At 52.2% G+C, this 20,965-nt stretch overlaps 1 protein-coding gene across 2 annotated transcripts; it reads left to right on the top strand.

Moving 5' to 3' along the window:
• The first annotated feature begins 204 nt into the window (after positions 1 to 204).
• Positions 205 to 20,663, top strand: PNPLA3 (patatin like phospholipase domain containing 3). Of its 2 annotated transcripts, XM_030855388.2 has the most exons (8): positions 205 to 574; positions 3,216 to 3,448; positions 4,624 to 4,689; positions 9,428 to 9,637; positions 10,725 to 10,785; positions 14,450 to 14,665; positions 15,788 to 15,920; positions 17,130 to 20,662. In XM_030855388.2, the coding sequence occupies exons 1-8, from the start codon at positions 289 to 291 to the stop codon at positions 17,269 to 17,271; spliced, it is 1,347 nt and encodes a 448-aa protein (XP_030711248.2). In that variant the 5' UTR covers positions 205 to 288; the 3' UTR covers positions 17,272 to 20,662. The 2 variants fall into 2 exon arrangements, with proteins under 2 accessions (XP_030711248.2, XP_060161827.1); XM_060305844.1 differs by lacking the exon at positions 9,428 to 9,637 and having other exon boundaries at positions 17,130 to 20,663.
• Positions 20,664 to 20,965: the final 302 nt, after the last annotated feature.

The following is a 20,965-nucleotide window of genomic DNA, read 5'->3' as shown; positions in this document are numbered from 1 at the left end:
TCAAAAAGATATTAACAACCTAAGTGGGCCGCTGTTAGTTTCTCCCTGGTTTAAGGGATGAAAAGGATCGGAAAGGGAGGTGTTTCTCTCCACGACACCCACTGTTATTGGAGCGTCGGAAACCTCTCTCCACCCTCACGCGGGCACGGGTCCTCCCCTCTCCTCTGCCCGGGTCCAGGCCCTCCGAGCCCTCCGCCGCCCGCGTGCTGCCCCAGCATTGGGCGGCCCACCGGCTACCTCGCCTGGTCCGAGCGGGGGCGGGGCCGGCCGGGTGACGTCACGCCGGGAATGCCTGGGGTGAGTGCACCCGGGCCGGCTGAGAGCCAGAGTGGGCGCCGGGCGGAGACGCGGCGCTCTCGGACCCCGGACGCCCGACCCGCCGCCGCTATGTACGACCCCGAGCGCGGCTGGAGCCTGTCCTTCGCCGGCTGCGGCTTCCTGGGCATCTACCACATCGGGGTGACCAGCTGCCTGAGCGAGCGCGCCCCGCACCTCCTGCGCGACGCGCGCACGTTCTTCGGGGCCTCGGCCGGGGCGCTGCACTGCGCCTTCCTCCTCTCTGGGATCCCCATGGGTAGGTCCGGGCCGCCGCGGGGCTCCGCGCGGGGAGGGGGCGCGCGGTGGAGCCGTGATTGGAAATGGAAACTGCGGGGTACACCCGGGGTCTCCCCAGACAGATGCCTCCTCCAGTGCATCTTTTTGCCCCGCACCGGGGAGCTCTATTGCCGGGCCTGGGAGGGGGGCGCGCCGGGTGAGCGGCTCTTCTGGGTGTGGGAACCCGGAGCGCCTCCTCGCCTCGACACCCTTTTGGGGCTTGAAGAAAGCGCCCCCAGACCCAGCCTGGGACTGATAGCCAGGTTGTCTCAGAGCGAGGGGGAGGAGGGAGCGCGACGCCTGGGGTGGGGGGGGCGGGGGGGCGGGGAGGGGGGGTCGGAGGCCCGATTTGCCCTGCTTCCGGCCAGGCCAGGAAGGAGGTTTTGGCCTGTGGCCCAGGGTGGCTTCCTTCTTCTCTCTGGGGACCAGAGGGACTGGAGACCCCCGGCCCCGGGCACCTTTGATCTCTGCCCAGCTCTCGTGGGAGCTCTGGGGGCGGCTGGGTGCCTCTCAGGTAGAGGGCAACTTGCTGGTTTGGATTGAAAGAGGGTTGGGTAGAGGTGTTTTGTGGAGGCGGGGAGACGGGGGTGAGGGGAGGTAGGAAAGTTGTCTCTTCCTTTTCCGGTGTTTGAGACCCTTCTTGGGGGCTGGACATCCCACATCCCCTCCTCTTCTCGCCACCACACCCCTGCTCAGTGCCCTGGAAACGAGGTCCTGTGCATTTAAATCTTGTTCTAGTGAAGCATCTCTGTAATCGTGGGTACCAGTGGGAGGGGCGGACTGGGGCTTGTGGCCAGCTGGCCTAAATTACTAGGGTATGACATCCTTGGCCTGGGATCCTAGCCAGGGAGCAGGGCCTGGAGCAAATGGCAGCATGGAGCTGTTGGCATCCAGAGGCCCCCAGACAGGAAGATAATGCACCTTTTCATTAGCCCCTGTTTGTCTGGGCTTCCTTAATGGTTTACTCTTTACTCTACCCAGGGACTGCTGTGTCGGACACTGGCAGCAGGAATCCCTTTAGTAAGCACAGCCCTGCCATTGGATAGGATCAGGGAGCAGACCCTGGGCTGATGGAGAGGTGGAGATTAGGAGAGGCCACCGTGGCCGCCTTCCCCATCGAGGGGGAGAGGAGCAAAGGGAAGGAAATGTGACCTCAAGGAGGACCAGACTGGCCACCTTGGGCTTGAGCCAGCCCTTGTGTCCCAGAGTTGTGACCTGGAGACAGCCACATGGTCAAATGTTTAATTGGGACCAGATTCAAATGCACAGACGCCAGCACGTGAAGTGCCCTGACTCCAGCGTAGAGGGCGTTCCTGACAGGCAGAGGACAGGTGCAGCCTGGGGTTGTGTCCTGCAGGGGCTGGCTCGGGACCACCAAGTCCCTGGAAGGTGGATCTAGAGGTCCTGGCAAGAACTGCTCCGGAGGTTCTGGGAGCCCCAGCTTCCTGCTTTAACTGCCTGTCTCACTTGGGGACCGCCGGGGAGCATTTCCCAGGGCCTGTGACTTGGGCATGGCTCCTGAGAGCGCCTCCAAACCCAGGCTGACTTGGCAGGAGAGACTGGCAGAACCAGCCAGCTGTGTGCAATTTTGTGCCTTCTGTCGGGGCTCAGTGGGGCCACATGTGCAGGGAGAGCTGAGTGGAGGTCGGAAGCGGGTCAGGACCTGCTGATGTGTGTCCGGCCTTCTGCATCCCAGGATCTCTGGATGACTAGGGCTCGGGCTGGGACAGGTACTCTGTCCAGGGCAGTGCAGACCAGCCAGAGGGGGCCAGGCCAGTGAGTGAGGTCAGTTGGAGCACGCACGTGCCCTGTGCCCACTGGATGGTCTGGTAATTGTGACATTAGAGGTTAAGAGTGAAGTCTAGTTGTTTAGTAGGTGCTTCGTCTGGGCTGAGCACCTATAGATTGTAGTGTATCTAATCTTCTCTATTTCCAAAAGGTAGTTGAGTGTGGTCCCATGTTAAAAACATGCAGTCTGAGACTCAGAGAGGCAGTGAAGTGGCTTAGTTTAGCGGCTCAGCTAGTAAGAGGTGGAGGCGGGATCCAAACTCAGGTCCAAGGCTGCGCTTGCTGTCTGCTCCCTTCAGTGTTAGGCCCATTCGTGCTCAAGGTCCGACGCTGTGAGTGCCTAGCTTCTGGCCTTGATGGAGGGATGGAGGTGAGGAGAGGGTTCACGGGGCCTCTGGAGGCTCGTTCCTGTGGCCAGGGAGGGCCTAGAGCACTAACTAACAGAAATAGGCCTATCTTACCTTTCCTAGTAGCCGCATGGAAAAAGTAAAAGGCATAAGTGAAATTAATATTATTTATCCCAGTCCAGCCAGAATCTTATCATTTTCACATCTAATCAATATAAAACATTATTCATGAGATATTTTACATTTTGTCGTTGTTCTTGTTGCTCTAAGCCTTTGAGATCCAGTGTGTCTTTTACCCAGCTCAGTTTGGGCTAGCCACATCTCAGGCCCGGGAGCCACACGTGGCTGCCGGATCGGACAGCCCAGGCCTAGAGAAAGGGAAAGGTCAGCAGCAGCTTCCCTGCTGCCAGGTTTCTGGTCCTGCCACAAAGCATTCCCATCTCCAGGGTGGTACATTCCTTTGTATACTTGTCTCTCTCCGTCCAGAGCAGACATTGCAGGCCCTCGTGGACCTTGTCCGGAGCGCCAGGAGCCGGAACATTGGCGTCCTCCACCCGACCTTCAGTTTGAACAAGGAGGTCCGAGATGGTCTCCAGAAACACCTCCCAGACAACGTCCACCAGCTCGTCTCGGGCAAAATTGTCATCTCGCTCACCAGAGTGGCCGATGGAGAAAATGTGCTGGTGTCTGATTTTCGGTCCAAAGACGAAGTCGTGGACGTAAGCAGTTTGCTTATCTGGGTGTTGTCAAGTCATAAAGACCGTTTCATTTCAGAAGCAACAAAGAGAGGGCTGTCGTAAGCCACCTGACCCGTTCTTTTCTTAAGATGCAAAAGAACCTTGTTGCCCACGGTGCTGGCTATAGCTTCCTGTACCAGGGTGATATGAACTCTGAGGGCATCCAGCGGTCTGGTCCAGAGCATATGCAAAACTGGAGTGTTCCAGGACACTTTCTGTTTCAAATAACCCCTCCCCATCCTTCAAGGCTTGGCTTATGACCTTTTGCTCCAGGGACCTCATCCTACATGTGTCCCTCCTCCCAGCGATGCCTGTTCCTTCATGAGGACCCCTCCAGTGAAGTCCCACAAGGGTGGGAGTGTGTCTTGTTTCCCTCTAGCACAGAGAAGCTCACTGGCAATATGAAACTACCACTTAGTTTGGCCGAGGCCTTTTATGAGAATTGCTTGGATATCATTTCACTTAACACAGGTCCCTACGAGCACGCAGCCTGGCACATAGAACAGCAGCTTCTCAGCAGCCAGTGTCATCTTCCACTTAACCTCGTTTGTGGAGGCTTCCTCTAGGCAGCCAGCACCTGTGCGTTCCCACGTGAGCCCTTTCTCTCACTGCGTCAGTGTTACATCCTGCCTGATGCTCGCTAGCGTGGCGCGACTCAAAGCGTGGGCCCCGGACCAGCAGTCGCAGCAGCGGCATCGCCTGGGAGCTTGTTAGAATTGCAGGCTCTCGGGCCCCGCCTCCAAGCTGCAGCATCGGAACCTTAGGGGTGGGGCACCGAGTCTGTGGTTCGCCAAGCTCTCCAGGCGATTCTGATGAACCTCAGCGTTTGCAAAGCCCTGATCTAGCCCCTTCCCTGTCAATCCGCTAGTCACCAACTCTTGGTTCTGTCTCTGATGGCCCAGTGTGACCCTCGTGGGGAGCAGGGGCAAGAAGCTACAGTCTGCAGATGGTGTCGTTAGAGAATTGGTCCTTGGGCCTGAAATAATAAGTGTGTAGGTTGGTTCATGTTCGTTCAACCATTTACTAAAGCACCTCCTCTGTGCCAGGAGTGTTTTCAGGCTTGTTGCTCTCCTAGCTTGGAGGAGAATTATAAAGACCCAGGGGAACAAAAGGCAGCCCGCTCTGGGCTGTGGTTTCACTCCCTTTTGTCTCCACAGGCCTTGTCTTGTTCCTCCTTCGTGCCTTTCTTCAGTGGCTTGATCCCCCCCTCCTTCAGAGGCGTGGTAAGTCCGCTTTTAAACTGTGTTTGAGGGAATTCCCTGGTGGTCCAGTGGTTAGGACACCTCACTTTCACTGCCAAGGGCCCAGGTTCGATCCCTGGTCGGGGAACTAAGATCCAGGAAGCCAAGTGTCGAAAAAAAAAAAAGAGGCACTGGGCTCAGGTACCCTGGGGCCCTGAGACCTGTCCCCAGACACGGAGCCTTTTTGCCTCTCAGCCTTCAGACAGAGATTCCATAGCTGGCCCCCTTCCGGGCTCTGTGGGCAGCAAAACCAACTTCGTGTAGAATAATTAGCTGGTTATCTGTAAGGTAAGCTCTTCAGTTAATCTTTTTTTTCTTTTTATTTTGGGAATTTTTTTTTAACATCTTTATTGGAGTAAAATTGCTTTACAGTGTTGTGTTAGTTTCTGCTGTATAACAAAGTGAATCGGCTGTATGTATACATATATCCCATATCCCCTCCTTCCTGCGTCTCCCTCCCACCCTCCCTATCCCACCCCTCTAGGTGGTCACAAAGCGCGGAGCTGATCTCCCTGTGCTATGCGACTGCTTCCCGCTAGCTACCTATTTTACATTTGGTAGTGTATATATGTCAGTACCACTCTCTCACTTTGTCCCAGCTTACCCTTCCCCCGCCCCATGTCCTCAAGTCCATTCTCTATGTCTGCATCTTTATTCCTGTCTCGCCCCTAGGTTCATCATAAGCATTTTTTTTGATTCCATATATATGTGTTAGCATGCAGTATTTTTCTCTTTCTGACTTACTTCACTCTGTATGACAGACTCCAGGTCCATCCACCTCACTACGAATAACTCAATTTCATTTCTTTTTATGGCTGAGTAACATTCCATTGTATATACGTGCCACATCTTCTTTATCCATTCATCTGTCAGTGGACACTTAGGTTGCTTCCATGTCCCGGCTGTTGTAAATAGAGCTGCAATGAACTTTTTGGTACATGACGCTTTTTGAATTATGGTTTGCTCAGGGTATATGCCCAGTAGTAGGATTGCTGGGTCATATGGTAGTTCTATTTTTAGTTTTTTAAGGAACCTCCATACTGTTCTCCATAATGGCTGTATCAATTTACATTCCCACCAACAGTGTAGGAGGGTCCCCTTTTCTCCACACTCTCTCCAGCATTTATTGTTTCTAGATTTTTTGATGATGGCCATTCTGACTGGTGTGAGATGATATCTCATTGTAGTTTTGATTTGCATTTCTCTAATGATTAGTGAAGTTGAGCATTCTTTCATGTGTTTGTTGGCACTCTGTATATCTTCTTTGGAGAAATGTCTATTTAGGTCTTCTGCCCATTTTTGGATTGGGTTGTTTGTTTTTTTGTTATTAATCTGCATGAGCTGCTTATAAATTTTGCAGATTAATCCTTTGTCAGTTGCTTCGTTTGCAAATATTTTCTCCCATCTGAGGGTTACCTTTTTGTCTTGTTTATGGTTTCCTTTGCTGTGCAAAAGCTTTGAAGTTTCATTAGGTCCCATTTGTTTATTTTTGTTTTTATTTCCATTTCTCTAGGAGGTGGGTCAAAAAGGATCTTGCTGTGATTTATGTCATAGAGTGTTCTGCCTATGTTTTCCTCTAAGAGTTTTAAGTGTCTGGCCTTACATTTAGGTCTTTAATCCATTTTGAGTTTATTTCTGTGTACGGTGTTAGGGAGTGTTCTAATTTCACTCTTTTACATGTAGCTGTCCAGTTTTCCCAGCACCACTTATTGAAGAGGCTGTCTTTTCTCCATTGTATATTCTTGTCTCCTTTATCAAAAATAAGGTGACCATACGTGCGTGGGTTTATCTTTGGGCCTTCTATCCTGTTCCATTGATCTGTATTTCTGTTTTTGTGCCAGTACCATATTTTGTAGCTTTGTAGTATAGTCTTAAGTCCGGGAGCCTGATTCCTCCAGCTCCATTTTTCTTTCTCAAGATTGCTTTGGCTATTCGGGGTCTTTTGTGTTTCCATAACAATTGTGAAATTTTTGTCCTAGTTCTGTGAAAAATGCCATTGGTAGTTTTATAGGGATTGCTTTGAATCTGTAGATTGCTTTGGGTAGTATAGTCATTTTCACAATTCACTTAATCTTCACATGAGCACTGAAACAGGTGCCCAGTGGCCTGTTAAGGTATAAGATGCTTAAGAGTCAGTTACTCACTTAAGGTAATAAGTTGTTGTTTTTTTTTTTCTTGGCTGCATTGGGTCCTCGTTGGGGCATGTGGGCTTTCTTTAATTGCAGCAAGTGGGGGCTACTCTTCGTTGCCGTGCGCGGGCTTCTCATTGCGGTGGCTTCTTTCGTTTTGGAGCACGGGCTTCAGTAGTTGTGGCACGCAGGCTCAGTAGTTGTGGCTCGTGGGCTCTAGAAAGCAGGCTCAGTAGTTGTGGTGCACGGGCTTAGTTGCTCTGCGGCATGTGGGATCTTCCCAGACTAGGGCTTGAACCTGTGTCCCTTGCATCGGCAGGAGGATTCTTAACCGCTACACCGCCAGGGAAAACCGGTAATAAGGCTTTATTCTTAGGGGTTGAGGGTTATAACCCTCTCTGGGTCTGACTCTATCCTTTTCAGCCCGTGGCTTCGGGCAGAAGCTGCTAACAGGGCTGCAATTTGGTTCCATTCGACAAATATGTAAACACACGTGGCTAGTCCCGAGCCCTGCCTCTGGTGGAAAAACAGAAGTTGAGGTGTTTGTCCTGCAGGCTCTGGACTGGATGCTGGGCTGTGCTGGACCACCTGGCAGCCTCCTTCTAGGGCAGCAGTTATCAGATGATTCTGTCCTCCCACCCGGGAACATCTGGCGATGTCTGGAGACAGTTTAGGTTGTTACAGCTGTGGGAGAGAAGACACAACATCCCAGTGTGTCAGCAGGAAGGCACTTTAGAAACCCTCCTGGTTCATGCTTTAACAGCAGCACGGTCCTCAATTGGCAAAGCAAGTTGCAAAGGCAGGTTACACGTGGCCTCGCTCATGCCCCAGAGCATCGCCGGGACAGACACATAGTTGCCCCTATTTACAGATGAGAAAACTGAGGCCCGGAGCCGTGAAGCGATCGCCTGCAATTCTAACAGCGCCAGCCTGGCAGACAAACCTAGAATCACACGTCTGCTCTAGCCCACGTTAGCTGGACTACTTTGGACACATTTCTTAACCTCTCTGAGCTTGAATTGGCAAAGGAGGGTTAATAATAATGAGGGTTAACAGTAGCGCACAGGTGTAGCATTGTTGTGGGAATTACATGCGGTAATGCAGTGAAGATGCGGCATAGAGCCTGGCACAGGTAAGTATCCGGTAAATATGGGTGGTTTTGTCATTGTTGTTATCTTTTCATTTCCCCCAGGCTGCTCCAGCTGTGGTGCACACACAGTCAACCCCCTCAGTGTACTCAGATGAAACCTGCCGATAATTAGAGCAAAACGTTGAGCTTCCACTGAGCGAACTCAGAATGTTCCTGTAGAAAAGTTCAGGGTGGAGGGAAAATTATACAGGACAGAGGAGTCATTGGACTTTATCCCTTGAGTGAAAAAAGAGTGGATATATGTATATGTGTAACTGATTGACTTTGCTGTACAGTAGAAACTAACACAACATTGTAAATCGACTAGACTCCAATAAAAACTAATTTTAAAAAATAAATAATAATTAAAAAATAGTCAGCTCCTTCCTCCCTCCTCAGTCTTAACTAAAGATTCCCGACATTTGGTCCTGTGTCCCTTTCTGCCAGTGAGGGTTTTGATGCCTTCCTGTATCTTCCGTAGAAATCACATGGCGACAATTTAGAAACTACTGCTGTGCGTGCACATCTAATCATTTTTGGACTCAAGGCAAGAATCTCTTGATAGCTAAGCCATGGCTGAACGTGCCTGATTCTTTTTTGGACTTGTTTTAGGCCAAGGTGTGCCCTGAGATTTCTCCCTTTGGAAGGATTGGCTGGGGAAATTCTCCCAGTTGTGATATTTGAAGGCCCCCCCCCCCGTCTGTGGGCACCAACAGCTGGGCTATGATGGTCGTGGGTTTGGGAATCATTCTAGACATTGGTTTCATAGGTGTAGACTCAGTCCAAATTGTACCAAAACCTGCCTGCCCCAGCCTGGCCGTGGGCACTAAGGTTGTTCAAGGATATGGCTACAGGAAAACTGATTCTCACAGTACTTACCCCAAATGCACCTTTGTTGTGGGATGAGATGCCATTTTCAGAGAGCTCGAGTCCCAGGTTCACTGCATCATTTAAGTCTCCAGTGCAGCTTCTCATTTCCCAGGTGTGGACGGGCTCACAGGTTAAGTGTCTTGTCCAAGATACCTAAAGCAGCAAGGCCTCTGGAATTGAACCCATGACCGTCTGTCTCCCTTAGGGCCAGGTCTATGTCACACTCTGTCCCCAGTGCACACAGCGCCCCGGTCTAAGCAAATTACATGGGTATGCCTAGGGACGCCCACCTGGGCTCGGGACTTGGCCGTCACAACGTGGGCCAGACGCCAGCCTCCGTCTGCCTCTTGGCCAGGCACTTTTTTGTGCAGTGTGCAAACTACACAGCAGCATGTGGCAACCCTGAGCGCCAGCCTACAGCCTGGCCTGGCACAGAAATGCTCAGTAGGGATTTGCTGAAAGAGTGATCCCAGAGCCCCTCACCGTATCTGCCTGCGGCTCTGAGAAGCCTCTGGCCATGATCTGAAACACACAGAAAACCCCAGCCCAGAGCTTCTGACAGTATGTACTTTTTTTTTTTCTCCCTTAAAAGCGATACGTAGATGGAGCAGTGAGTAACATCATACCCTTCTTTGATACCAAAACGACCATCACTGTTTCCCCCTTCTATGGGGAGAGTGACATCTGCCCCAAAGTCAAGTCCACGAACTTTCTTCACGTGAACGTCACCAAGCTCAGTGTACGCCTCTGCTCCGAGAACCTCTACCTATTAACCCGGGTGCTATTCCCTTCGGATCTCAAGGTGAGGGGGCCTGGGGGCATTTAAACAGCGCTGCTGTTCAGATCCCACCTCCAGGGGCTATAGCTTAAGTATGGGCAGCCTGGATAGTAGGATTTTTTTTTTTTTAGTTACCCCAATGATTCTTATTTGCATCCATGGTCAAGAACTACACTGCAGGACTTCCCTGGTGGCACAGTGGTTAAGAATCCGCCTGCTGAGCAACTAAGCCCATGCACCACAACTACTGAGCCTGCACTCTAGAGCCCATGAGCCACAACTACTGAGCCCATGTGCTGCAACTACTGGAGCCGGTGTGCCTAGAGCCCGTGCTCCGCAACAAGAGAAGCCACCGCAATGAGAAGCCTGTGCAGTGAAGAGTAGCCCCCGCTCGCCACAACTAGAGAAAGCCTGCGCGTAGCAATGAAGACTCAGTGCAGCCAAAAAAAAAAGAACTACACTGCACTTGGTGGTTTAATTTTTTTTTTTTTTTTGGCTTGTGGGATCTTCAGAGATTGAACCTGGGCCCTTGGCAGTGAAAGCTCGGAGTCCTAACCACTGGACCGCTGTGGAATTCCCAGTTGAATCTTTTTTTGACTGTCGTTGTAGCATGGTGGACCTTATCACCCTAACGTAGTAAGAAAGTGGGTAGAATCTGCACAGTGCCAGTTCTCTGGGGAGAAGGAAGGCTGTGCCACGCAACGTATACGTCAGCGTGTGCTCGCGGGGAGAGGGAAGGCTGGACGGCGGGATTGGTCTGCCCGTGCGGTTTGTACACCGAGGAGCAAAGGAGGCAGCTCTTACTGTCCCACAACAAGTAGATCAGGCCCTGGTGTTTGTTAGGGTGGAGGCTCGTCCAGGGACCCAGGGAGACCAGAGAAACCAGCACCCGTCATGCTGGGGTACCAGCTGCACGGAGGAGGTGTCATTCGAGCTGAGTCCCGCAGGAAAGCAGAGCCCTGTCCCACCCCGCGGCGGCTGCGCTGGGCACGCGGCAGCGGCTTGGAGCTTGGGGGATTCTCGGCTTCGGGTCTGCCGGCTTCGGGTGCTGTTGAAAGGAATGGTGCCGAGCGACTGCCCCCTGCAGTTAATTTAATTGATTTGTCCACAGGTGCTTGGAGAGCTGTGCTGTCAAGGATATTTAGATACGGTCAGGTTCTTGGAAGAGAATGGTATGTACGGTAGGGCAACTGAAGTGCCCCTTTAACAAGCTTTCTGTTCACAGTCTTGGTCCACAGTCCTGACTCCATCACTCAGCGCTCAGCACCTTCACCCACCGTCTCGCTCGGCCCTCTCATGAGTCCCGCGAGATAGGAAGTATTTGCCCCGTTTTACAGATGGGGAAACAGGCTTGGAGAGGCAGCCCAGGTCCGCACTCCACTCACTGGGGAGCAGAGCTGGGACCTACCTGAACCCGGATGTCACAGCCCTAGGGCTATTAGCTCTCCCTCTGCAGTGTCACCTGTCTGTGTGCTGAAGGCAGTTCCTTTGTTTTTCTTTTCTGCTTTTGGACAATTGTGAACCTTTAGTTTGATAAAGAAGGAAGATAAACGGTTTCTGGGCCGCAGGTGACAGAATAGCTCCCGCTCCCTCGACGCAGGTGTGGGCCACGCCCACTAGCCCAGCTGTGTTCTGGGGAAGGTTCCTGCCTTTGACTCATCCTGGCTCGTCCAGGCTGGGGGACTTGGGTTCTGGAAATGTTAGAGTGGAACCAAATACGTTTGGGGCTATTTTTCTTCGATACTAAAGGTTGGTTCATGCATTAATCCTCTGAATTAGCCTTTGGCCAAGACCAAGGAGATGGTGTGGTTCACGGGACATACATGTATTTATCTACTCAGAAAATGTTTACTGCGTACCGTCTAGGTGCCAAGCAATTGACGACTCCACGGCGAACAGACGGATGTGGCCCCTGCCCTCCTGGAGCTTAGTCCCGGGGTTGTTGCCGAAATATCGGCTTCCCGGTGCACCAATGCCGAACAGAAATACAGAGACAGAGATTTTGGAGGAAGACAGAGATTGCTTTATTTTTCTGCCAGGCAGAAGGGAAGACACGGCAGCCTAGGGCCTCAAGAACTGTGTCCCCCTCCTTCGGGAATCGGAGAAGATTTTATATGTGGGGCTCGCAGTCTGGGGTATATGATAAGGATCAAAGTAGTGAAGGTCTTGCATTCTTCTTCTTCCTGCATTATTTCAAAATAGTCACAGCTGGCGTCATGTCAGGCAGCCGGGTAATTGGGTCCGTTTGTCTCTGGGTTATCGGCCTGTGACCTTTTTTCTGAAATGCAGATGCTGCAAGGGGTGATCTGCTACAAGGGAGTGCAGGATGTAATTCACGTAATGTTAAAGAGTAGTAGGTTAGCTTTGTGAAGTACAGATCTAGTTACAGAAACTACGCGTTAGTAACAGTTAAGAAACACGACTAGGAGTGATGAACTCTTTCAGGCCACGTTATGATTCTTCTCTTTCTCTAGTCTGTTTCACTGTTCCCTTTATTTTCCTTGTTCTCAGGAGAGGGAAAACTTCATTTCTATTTTTGCTGCAACATGGTCGGGGACAGATATGTCAAGAGAAGGCTGACGGTGTGCTCGGTTGCCCTGGCAGGAAGATACAGGATGCTGTAGGATCACACAGGGAGCGAGGGGATCTGCAAGGCAGGGGAAAGCAGGGCTTCAGGAGGGTGTGAATCCGTGTTGACACTCTGAGGGCGAACAGGAGCATTCTAGGCGTGGGGGACATGAACACGAGGTGCAAAGAAGGCGTGTGTAACTGGAGTGGTGGGAGTGGGGCACCCAGAGAGATGGACAGAAAGGAGAGGGGCGGGAATGGCAGTAAGTGAAAAGTTGAGGGACAAGGTTGGGCCTCACGGATGGGGTGAAAGGGTCTGCATCCCACAGCAATAGGGAGCCACGGAGGGCTGCCGGAGCGGGAGTGAGGGTGGTCAGAGGGAGCTTTGGAAGCCCCGCCCCCGGCCGCAGTGCAGAGAGTGTGACGGCAGCATCCAGGAGGTCAAGGAGGCCGCCGTGGGCTTGGCCGGGGTCACGGCAGCAAGGGTGGTGGAAGGGGCCCAAGGGGACAGGACTTGGAGGCAACCAACCAGAGATTCGGGAGGAGGAAGACTTAGGGATGAAGACCTGGCCTCTGGCTTCTGCAGCCGGCACTGGGGGAGAGGGGCTCTGCTCAGGGTTCGGGCCCTCAGGAGGGCGAGGGTTCTGCAGGGAAGCTCAGGCCCCGTGGGCCGTGCCCCGGGGGCACATTTGGATGGTTGTGCAGGAAGCACAGTGATGTCAGAGTCCGAGGTTCTGGAAAGCAGTCTGGACTGGGGATGAAATTTGGAAGCAACATGGGAATAAAGCACAGTGATGGACCCTGTGGAAGTTACTAGGTGACTTTGGGCAAGCCACCTCCCCTCTCTGGGCCTCCGTTTCCACATCTCCAGCAGAAGACATTTGGATTAAATGACGCCAGGTGCTTCTTAGTAATTCTAAAGACTGGCATGCGGCTGGGTGTTTGTGGCATCGGTGCTGGGTTTGGGTTTAATGATCTAAGAGAGGTCCTCCCTCTGCCAGGCTGGCCGCCTCGGGGTCCTGCAGAGGATGCGTGGGGCTGGGCCAGGTGTCCTCTGGGAACAGATTCTCTGAAACATGCCTAAGGGAAAGTAAGTCCCAGGGTGTGAGCTGTGTGTCTAAAAGAGGCCAGAAAGATCCAGGGGAGCGTAACTGGGAGCTGTAACTTGGGAGCAAGGCGTGGGCATCCAGGGGCAGCCCCTGGTCTTCTTTTCGGTGAATTCTTCTCTTGCATCCTCTTTTATTTTTTTTTAATTAATTTTTGGCTGCATTGGGTGTTTGTTGCTGCGCATGGGCTTTCTCTACTTGCGGCGAGCGGGGGCTACTCCTCGTTGCGGTGCGCGGGCTTCTCCACGGGCTCTAGGAGCGTGGGCTTCAGTAGTTGCAGCATGCTTGCTCAGTAGTTGTGGCTCACGGGCTCCAGAGCTCAGGCTCAGTAGTTGTGGCGCACAAGCTTCGTGGCTCCGCGGCATGTGGGATCTTCCCAGACCAGGGCTCGAACCCGCATCCCCTGCCTTGGCAGGCGGATTCTTAACCACTGCACCACCAGGGAGGTCCAGCCCCAGGTCTTTTAATCTGAGGTTGGAAGCGAGAGGTGAGCCGAGGCAGGCGTGGGCATCCGAAACTACCTGTCCCACTGCCCCCACCCAGTGTGCGAGCAGGAACCACCACTGGCATTGGCTCCTGAGCCCCGGCACCTAGGGCAGGGCCTGCACAAACCCCCGACCTAATGCTTCCTTCGAGGCCGTGTGACGGAAGGGTGCCATCTTTGACATCACATCTCGGTTCGATTCTGGCTCTGCCACGTATTGGCTGTGTGGCTTTGGACAAATCTCTTAACCTCTCTGTGCTTCTGATTCCTCAGCTGAAAAGCGGAGATGATGGTCATGGTAGCAGTTGAATGGCTGCTGCGGGGCCTGGACCGCTGGCTTAACCAGTGGTTCCGTTACTATAAATTAGTTATAACCCTTAGCTTTGAACATCAAGAATCCACACGTGGCTCCAGGGCCCACACAGCTGGTGAGTGATGGAGCCAGGCGCCCTCGTCACATCCACCCGGCGTCAAAGCCCCGCACTCCTTTCTCCCAGCTAGGACTGCCTGCCCCAATGCAGGGGGTTAGGGTTCAATCCCTGGTCGGGGACTGATCTCCGCCTTGTACTAATAACAGGCCTGCAGCTTCCCTCTAATTTGGTGGGCAGGTGTGTGTGAGTGAGTAATGAGCCTGCCGCCTGAAATTACCTGACGGGTTTGTTTCTGTGCCCTTCGCAGGCATCTGTGACAGGCCCCCTCTGTGCCTGAGTGCATCCCCAGCAGAGTCGGAAGTCCTTGAGGCCCCCCGGGAGCACGGGAGCCTGCAGTCTTCCCCGAGCATGGCCGCCGGGGAGGCGAAGCCTGAGGAAGCCACGCTGCTGGATCACCCACACCTCAGCATCCTGCCCTGGGAAGACAGCACCCTGGAGACCCTGTCGCCCAGGCTCACCATAGGTGCCGGCTCTGGGGGCGGGACGGCAGAGGCTCTCTGTGACCCTTTATGAGGCAGAAAGGGTGGCTTCCCTGTGTGTTGTGGAGGAAGGTCATGCCGCTGCGTGGGAAGAGATGGGGCGGAGCGACCAGGGCAGGCCCGTTGGGACCCGCACCGCCCAGCACGGGCCTCCCATCCCCCTGGGTCCTTGCCCAGTCTCCCTTCCCATGGGGCCTGGCCAGAGGAAAACAACCTCCAGCTGAGTTTTGTGTTAACTGGCTGTGCTCTCTGCTCCTAAAGTCCAGGCACGCTGGATATTGTGGGGGGGGGGACCCCCGGAGGTGTCCTGTTCTTTGAGAACGCCGTTCTCCGCCTGTCCTCCCATCTCAAAGCCTTTTCTCTCTCGAGGACCCCCTCCTAATTTCTCCCTCCCCGCAAAATCACAGTTTTGAACCTTCACTGAATCCGGTTATTTTATCATGTCATCGATTATATAATGGATAGACGAATGCACCGTCCAGCTTCCAGCTGGGCATTTGGGGAAATTCAAAGATGAACGGCACAGGGATTTCCCTGGAGGTCCAATGGTTAAGACTTCGAGCTTCCAATGCAGGGGGTTAGGGTTCAATCCCTGGTCGGGGGACTGAGATCCCACACACCGCAGGATGTGGCCAGATAGAATAGAATAAATCAAAGACGAATGGGATGCCCGGTTCTTGCCCCTGAGGCACGGACACCCCAGGAGTTGCACTAACCAGCAGCTGCTCAGATTCCTGCGATGTGAGGCATCGGGAGGTCATTACAAAGGGGAAATGGAAGGCTAGGGGGTTCCAGGCAGAAGAGACGGAAAATCCAGCTGAAGGTGCCGAGAAGAGCTCATAAAACTGGGGCCAGGGGTACTTTGAGAAGTTTGTGTACGCCTCCAGAAGTAGCCAGTTTAAAAGAGAGTCTTTAAAAGGGACCCTGTACCCTGTAGAGGATCCAAGGGCTACTTGGGCACGTTCCCCACCTGATCTCATCTGTGGAGCTTCTGATTCTTGGGCTGCCAGGATTTGTATATTTCACAGACATTCCAAGCACCCCCCGGGGAAGCTGGTTTGGTTTTTACACTGGTGAGAGACAGACCTCCCAATTGTATTTTTCAGCCCTGAGGGAAGCAATTGGAAACCAAGATGGGTACATAAACAAGATGTGCAACTTCTTACCAATTAAGGTCATGTCCTACCTGGTGCTGCCCTGCACGCTGCCCGTGGAGTCCGCGATTGCTGTGGTCCAGAGGTGAGCGCTTCACGTGGCTTTGTGGCATCCTCATGGAAGTGGGGCGAGGATTCAGTGAGAGAAGCAGTGGAAGGGCCTCGGCCTGGAGCCTGGCTCCTTATACATTGGGGTGGAGTTCACTGTCAGCGTGGAACACCTTGGAAAGGTGCCTCGTTGGCAAGCCCCTGCCCACCCCTCCTCCTTTCCCACTGCTGTTACATGTCTGTCACTTCTTGTAGGTCTGCACTTCTATTTTGGGATTTTTTTTTTTTTTGCGGTACGCGGGCCTCTCACTGCTGTGGCCTCTCCCATTGCGGAGCACAGGCTCCGGACGTGCAGGCTCAGGGGCCATGGCTCGTGGGCGCAGCCGCTCTGCGGCATGTGGGATCCTCCCGGACCGGGGCACGAACCCGTGTCCCCTGCATCGGGAGGCGGACTCCCAACCACTGCGCCACCAGGGAAGCCCCTATTCGGGGATTTTATTCCTGGTATGTTGGAGGGATCTGAGGCCAACGCTGGGATGCCTACTGGATTCCTGAGCGTTTGTTTCCCCTCAATTTTCTTCTGATGTACTTTGGTGTTTACTTTCTTTTTAGCGAGTTAGTCAACATGTCCCTCAGTCCATCTTTCAAAGTCCCGACCGTCCTTCAAAATCCAGCTCAGTCCTCCAGCTTTGGCCATCCTCCCCGGAGCCCCTCTCCACTGTGCCAACGCAGCCACCCGTTCCCACACAGCCTTGCCCTGGGTTGAGGGCTGCTCTGGCATTTCCCAAGGTCCGAGATGTGGGGTCCTTTTCATGTCCTGGGTGCTGGGAGTCTGGAGGGCAGTGGTCAGGCCTCCTTGGGGGCTCCCTCTGCTGCGCTCGCACGTGGCCAAGCCCAGGAGACCTGGGCGCAGGGGGTGGTTCTCGACCACAAGATGCTCTGCGTCGGTGGCCATGTTGCCACAGAGGAGTAGGATCCTGGAAAACCAAGGTCTTTTCCTTTTATTTCCACGTAAGTCCCTTGAGCGTTCCCAAATCAAAAAATGGGCTCATTTTCCTTTGGGCTTTTAGGTTGGCTTGTCTTTGGGAATTTATCACATCGGGGTTAGAAGTGACCCTGGCAGTTTCCCTGGACCATGATGTCGTTGTAAGATGTCTGCCTTTGGTTAGGGCTTGGTTTTGTTCTTTATGGTTGGTTTCTCTTCCTGCTCATACGACGTGGGCGTCTCTCTGTTTTATTCCTGCAGACTGGTGATGTGGCTTCCGGACATGCCCAGCGACATCCAGTGGCTGTGGTGGACGACCTCCCGGATTTGTTCTCGAGTGATGACGCGTTTGCTCCCTGTGGAGCCCTGCATCAAGGACACAGGACAAAAACTCCTGAATTAACCAAGCCCGCATAGCAGCGGTTGCCATGGGCGCTCCTAATCTAACCGCACAGCCCCACGACGCCACAGTAGGTAAAGTATTCGCCACGTAGCAGCCTCGAAGCACCCTGACCAATCGCCTGATGCCATCCTGCCAGCAGGAATTTTCTTTGTCTTCAGGCTATAAAAGTTGGCCACTAGCCCACAGAGGGGGCGGCTCTCCGTGGTCTGTCAGGAAGTGGTTCCGCTGTATCTGCAGCGCCCCTCACTAACTCTGCGCTTCGTTCTCAGTAAACTCACTCTTCCCTAAGATACTTCGTGTCTGGAAATTCTTCTTCCAACCCACGTGCGGACCACGACATTTTGGTGGCCTGTACGGGGATATCTCCTGGGGGGATCTCCTCCCCCACCTCCTCTCCTCATTCCTTGGGACTCTCTGTGAACAGGCAAGCTGCCGTGGAAGCAACAGAGGACTCTGGCCAGGGCCACACCCTGGCGTGTTCCGAAGGCTCCACGGCTCGCTTCGCCCCAGTAACTGCCGTCCAGACGGCTGAGGATCCCTCTGTCTTCCTCCCGACTGCGGATTAGGCCGATTGGCATCGTGCGGGCACGGGTCAGGCATTTAAAAGCCGTTAGGGCGCCTGCCGCTTGAAGACTCCCGTGAAAGGATAAGGGGGTCACGGAACGGACCAGGCTGTTAGAGCGTCTGCCCCCAGCAAGGCAACTTCCGTGCGATGCGAGGTGCGTATTGATTCAAGCAGAACACTGAGCCCCCTCCCCCTGGCCGCCGCCTTCCCGGCAGGACTACGAGGCCGATTCCTCAGCCTGTCTTCTCTGTTACTTTCACCATTTTCTCAGTCCGGATTGACTTACAGGAGCCTAGGCATTGCCTCGGAGCCATCCCCGGAGTGCCTTTCACGTTTCAGGGAATCGCCAAACGGTGAGTCACCCGGTGGGTCCCGGGAATCTCCTCTCTTTCCTTTCCTTCCCTGCTTGAGTCGCATGGTGCCTCAGTCGCACGCTCAGGGGTCACCTCTCACGGTCGGACGCGATTGTTGGGACGGTCGGCCCATTTTGTGCCTTAGTCGCATGGAGAGATCACTGGGACAAAGGGGACGCCTCTCTGTCAGCCGGTGACTCTCAGTACCCCCGTTCTACGGCGTACAGGCTAAGAATGGGTTCTGCGATGTCTCGGGAGCCTCCCTCGGACTCACCCCTCGGCTGTATCCTCAGGCACTGGGAAAATTTGACCCTGAAAATCTCAGAAAGAAGAGGCTCATTTTCTTTCATAACACGGCTTGGACCCAGTATAAACTGGGGGACCGAGAACAATGGCTTCTTAATGGGACACTAAATTATAACACGATCCTCCAACTTAATCTCTTTTGCCGGAAACAAGGAAAGGACTCAGAGGTTCCTTACGTCCAGACCTTTATGGCCCTTAGTCAGAATCCGGAGCTGAGGGACTCATGCCGCACGTGTCTTTCCGTTGCCACCTCATCTCCCCGACCCCCTCTGCCTCCCTCTCCAGCAGATCTCCTAGGCGGCCCTCCACTCGACCTTTCCTGTCCCCCGCTTCATGAACCCTCATTGCTTCAGCCCCTGCACCCACCTCAGCACAGCTCACCAGTAGGTACCCCCTTATCAGGGCAAAAGCCCCCCTTCCCTCCCCACACAAGATCCAGGACTGCCCAACGCCAGGAAACAGATTCTAATATGCTTCCCTTAAGGGAAGTGGCAAATGGAGGCATGGGCACTATTAGAGTCCATGTTCCCTTTCCCGGGTCTGACATTTCCCAAATTCAAAAACGAGTTAGGTTCCTTCAGTCAGGATGGCCACAATATTCTAGAGTCCGGAGAAAATTGGTTAAGATAAAAATTTTTTGAAATTGCAAAACCAGTTCTTTATGCATATGCAATTAGGGAAAGCTAGCTTGTTGAAATATCTTTTTCAGAATTCTGACCCTGAGAGAACAAAAAATATGCCTAGGAGAAAGCTTGAAGTTAACTCTTATCATGTCCTTGAACTACAAGCAAAGCCCACTTTGCCTGAGACTTCAGCCTTGGGTTAATTAGTAGAACTTCAAGCCAAGAAAAAAAATAAAAGAGGCAGGGGCTTCCCTGGTGGCACAGTGGTTGAGAGTCCGCCTGCCGATGCAGGGAACGCGGGTTCGTGCCCCGGTCGGGGAAGATCCCACATGCCGCGGAGCGGCTGCGCCCGTGAGCCATGGCCGCTGAGCCTGCGCGTCCGGAGCCTGTTGCTCCGCAACGGGAGAGGCTACAACAGTGAGAGGCCCGCGTACCAAAAAAAAACAAAAACAACAAATCAAACAATTCTAAATACAAGAAAAATTAAGCTAAATAAATTTCAGATTCACGTGAACTGGGGAATATTCAATATTAAATTAATACCTGGTATTAATGTTTAAGTTTATTGATCTAATTAATATAGACATGTCTTTAGAGCGATCAAAATTAAGTATAATACTTTTATTGTGCCTAGGTTTAATATAAACTAAATAAGATCTTATTATAACTGTCACAAATTTGTCAGCAATGAAAATAACTCAATGTGAAGAAACTTTTTTTTTTCGGTAAAAGTCTTTTGTCATTATAGACACTAACAGTTTCACTCTAATGCCTTTGCAAAAACGCTTCCTCTTCAAGAAGATTTATAAAAAGGACTTTTGGATAAATACAAGTTTCTGACTTTCAGACTATAATGATAACTAGCTAAGAAATTGAAGAATTCTAATGAAAAACCTGCTGGCTTCATAAAAATGTTAACAGAAAGGATTAATTACAAACGACTGAATGAACCGGTAAATACGGTTATAATTTTATGGGTTCTATCTGAAAAATGACTGGTTTGAATCTGTGTTTTCCAGGTGTAAGGAAAACCTTCCCCTCAAACTAATTCTGACTTACAGTAATTTGGTAAATTATACCTTTGTAAGCAAAATTGAAACATTTACATTTTTCGTCTGTCTGCTCACTCCAGAGATGGGAAACTCTTAGGTTCCCAGCAGCTTTATCAGATAAATTAGGAAGGCTACCTCACTAACAGGTACAGAAATCTCAAGGTATTTTGGGAACCTTGAAAAGGGAGGAATTCACCTAGATCTGGTAAGCGAAATCTGTGACAAGCCCTTGGTGTGACTTTCCTAGCCCTGAGAGGGCTTTTAAAAGTTCAGTCTGAGACTCCTTATGAAAATTTCCCCAAGCAAAAAGCCTATATGATAATAAACTTAAAAATAAAAAAGTTTATTGAGACCAGGCTGAAATTTGGTTCTCTCTCTGTTGAGAACGAAGTTTTCTTGGAATGCTGCTTTTAATAACAAACTATGTAAGTCCCTTTGCCTTTAAGTGATTTGTATTTACTTTTTTTTTTTTTTTTTTTTTTGTGCCTTACGCAGGCCTCTCACTGTTGTGGCCTCTCCCATTGCAGAGCACAGGCTCCGGAGGCGCAGGCCCAGTGGCCCGTGCGCGGCATGTGGGATCTTCCCAGACCGGGGCACGAACCCGCGTCCCCCGCATCGGCAGGCGGACTCTCAACCACTGCGCCGCCAGGGAAGCCCTGTATTTACTTTTAAAATCTTTCGTTACTTTAGTAAAGTAAATGAATATTATTTCACAATCATCTATGAAGATCGCAACACGCATAATAAAGTTCATTCTGCTTCTACAAAAATTAACCCCTCATTGCCAGACTTTTG

This window comes from Globicephala melas, chromosome 10, assembly GCF_963455315.2.
Source record: "Globicephala melas chromosome 10, mGloMel1.2, whole genome shotgun sequence".
NCBI classification, from domain to species: Eukaryota; Metazoa; Chordata; class Mammalia; order Artiodactyla; family Delphinidae; genus Globicephala; species Globicephala melas.
The sequence above is the reverse complement of the archived record's forward strand: the minus strand, read 5'-3'. Positions and strand labels throughout refer to the sequence as shown.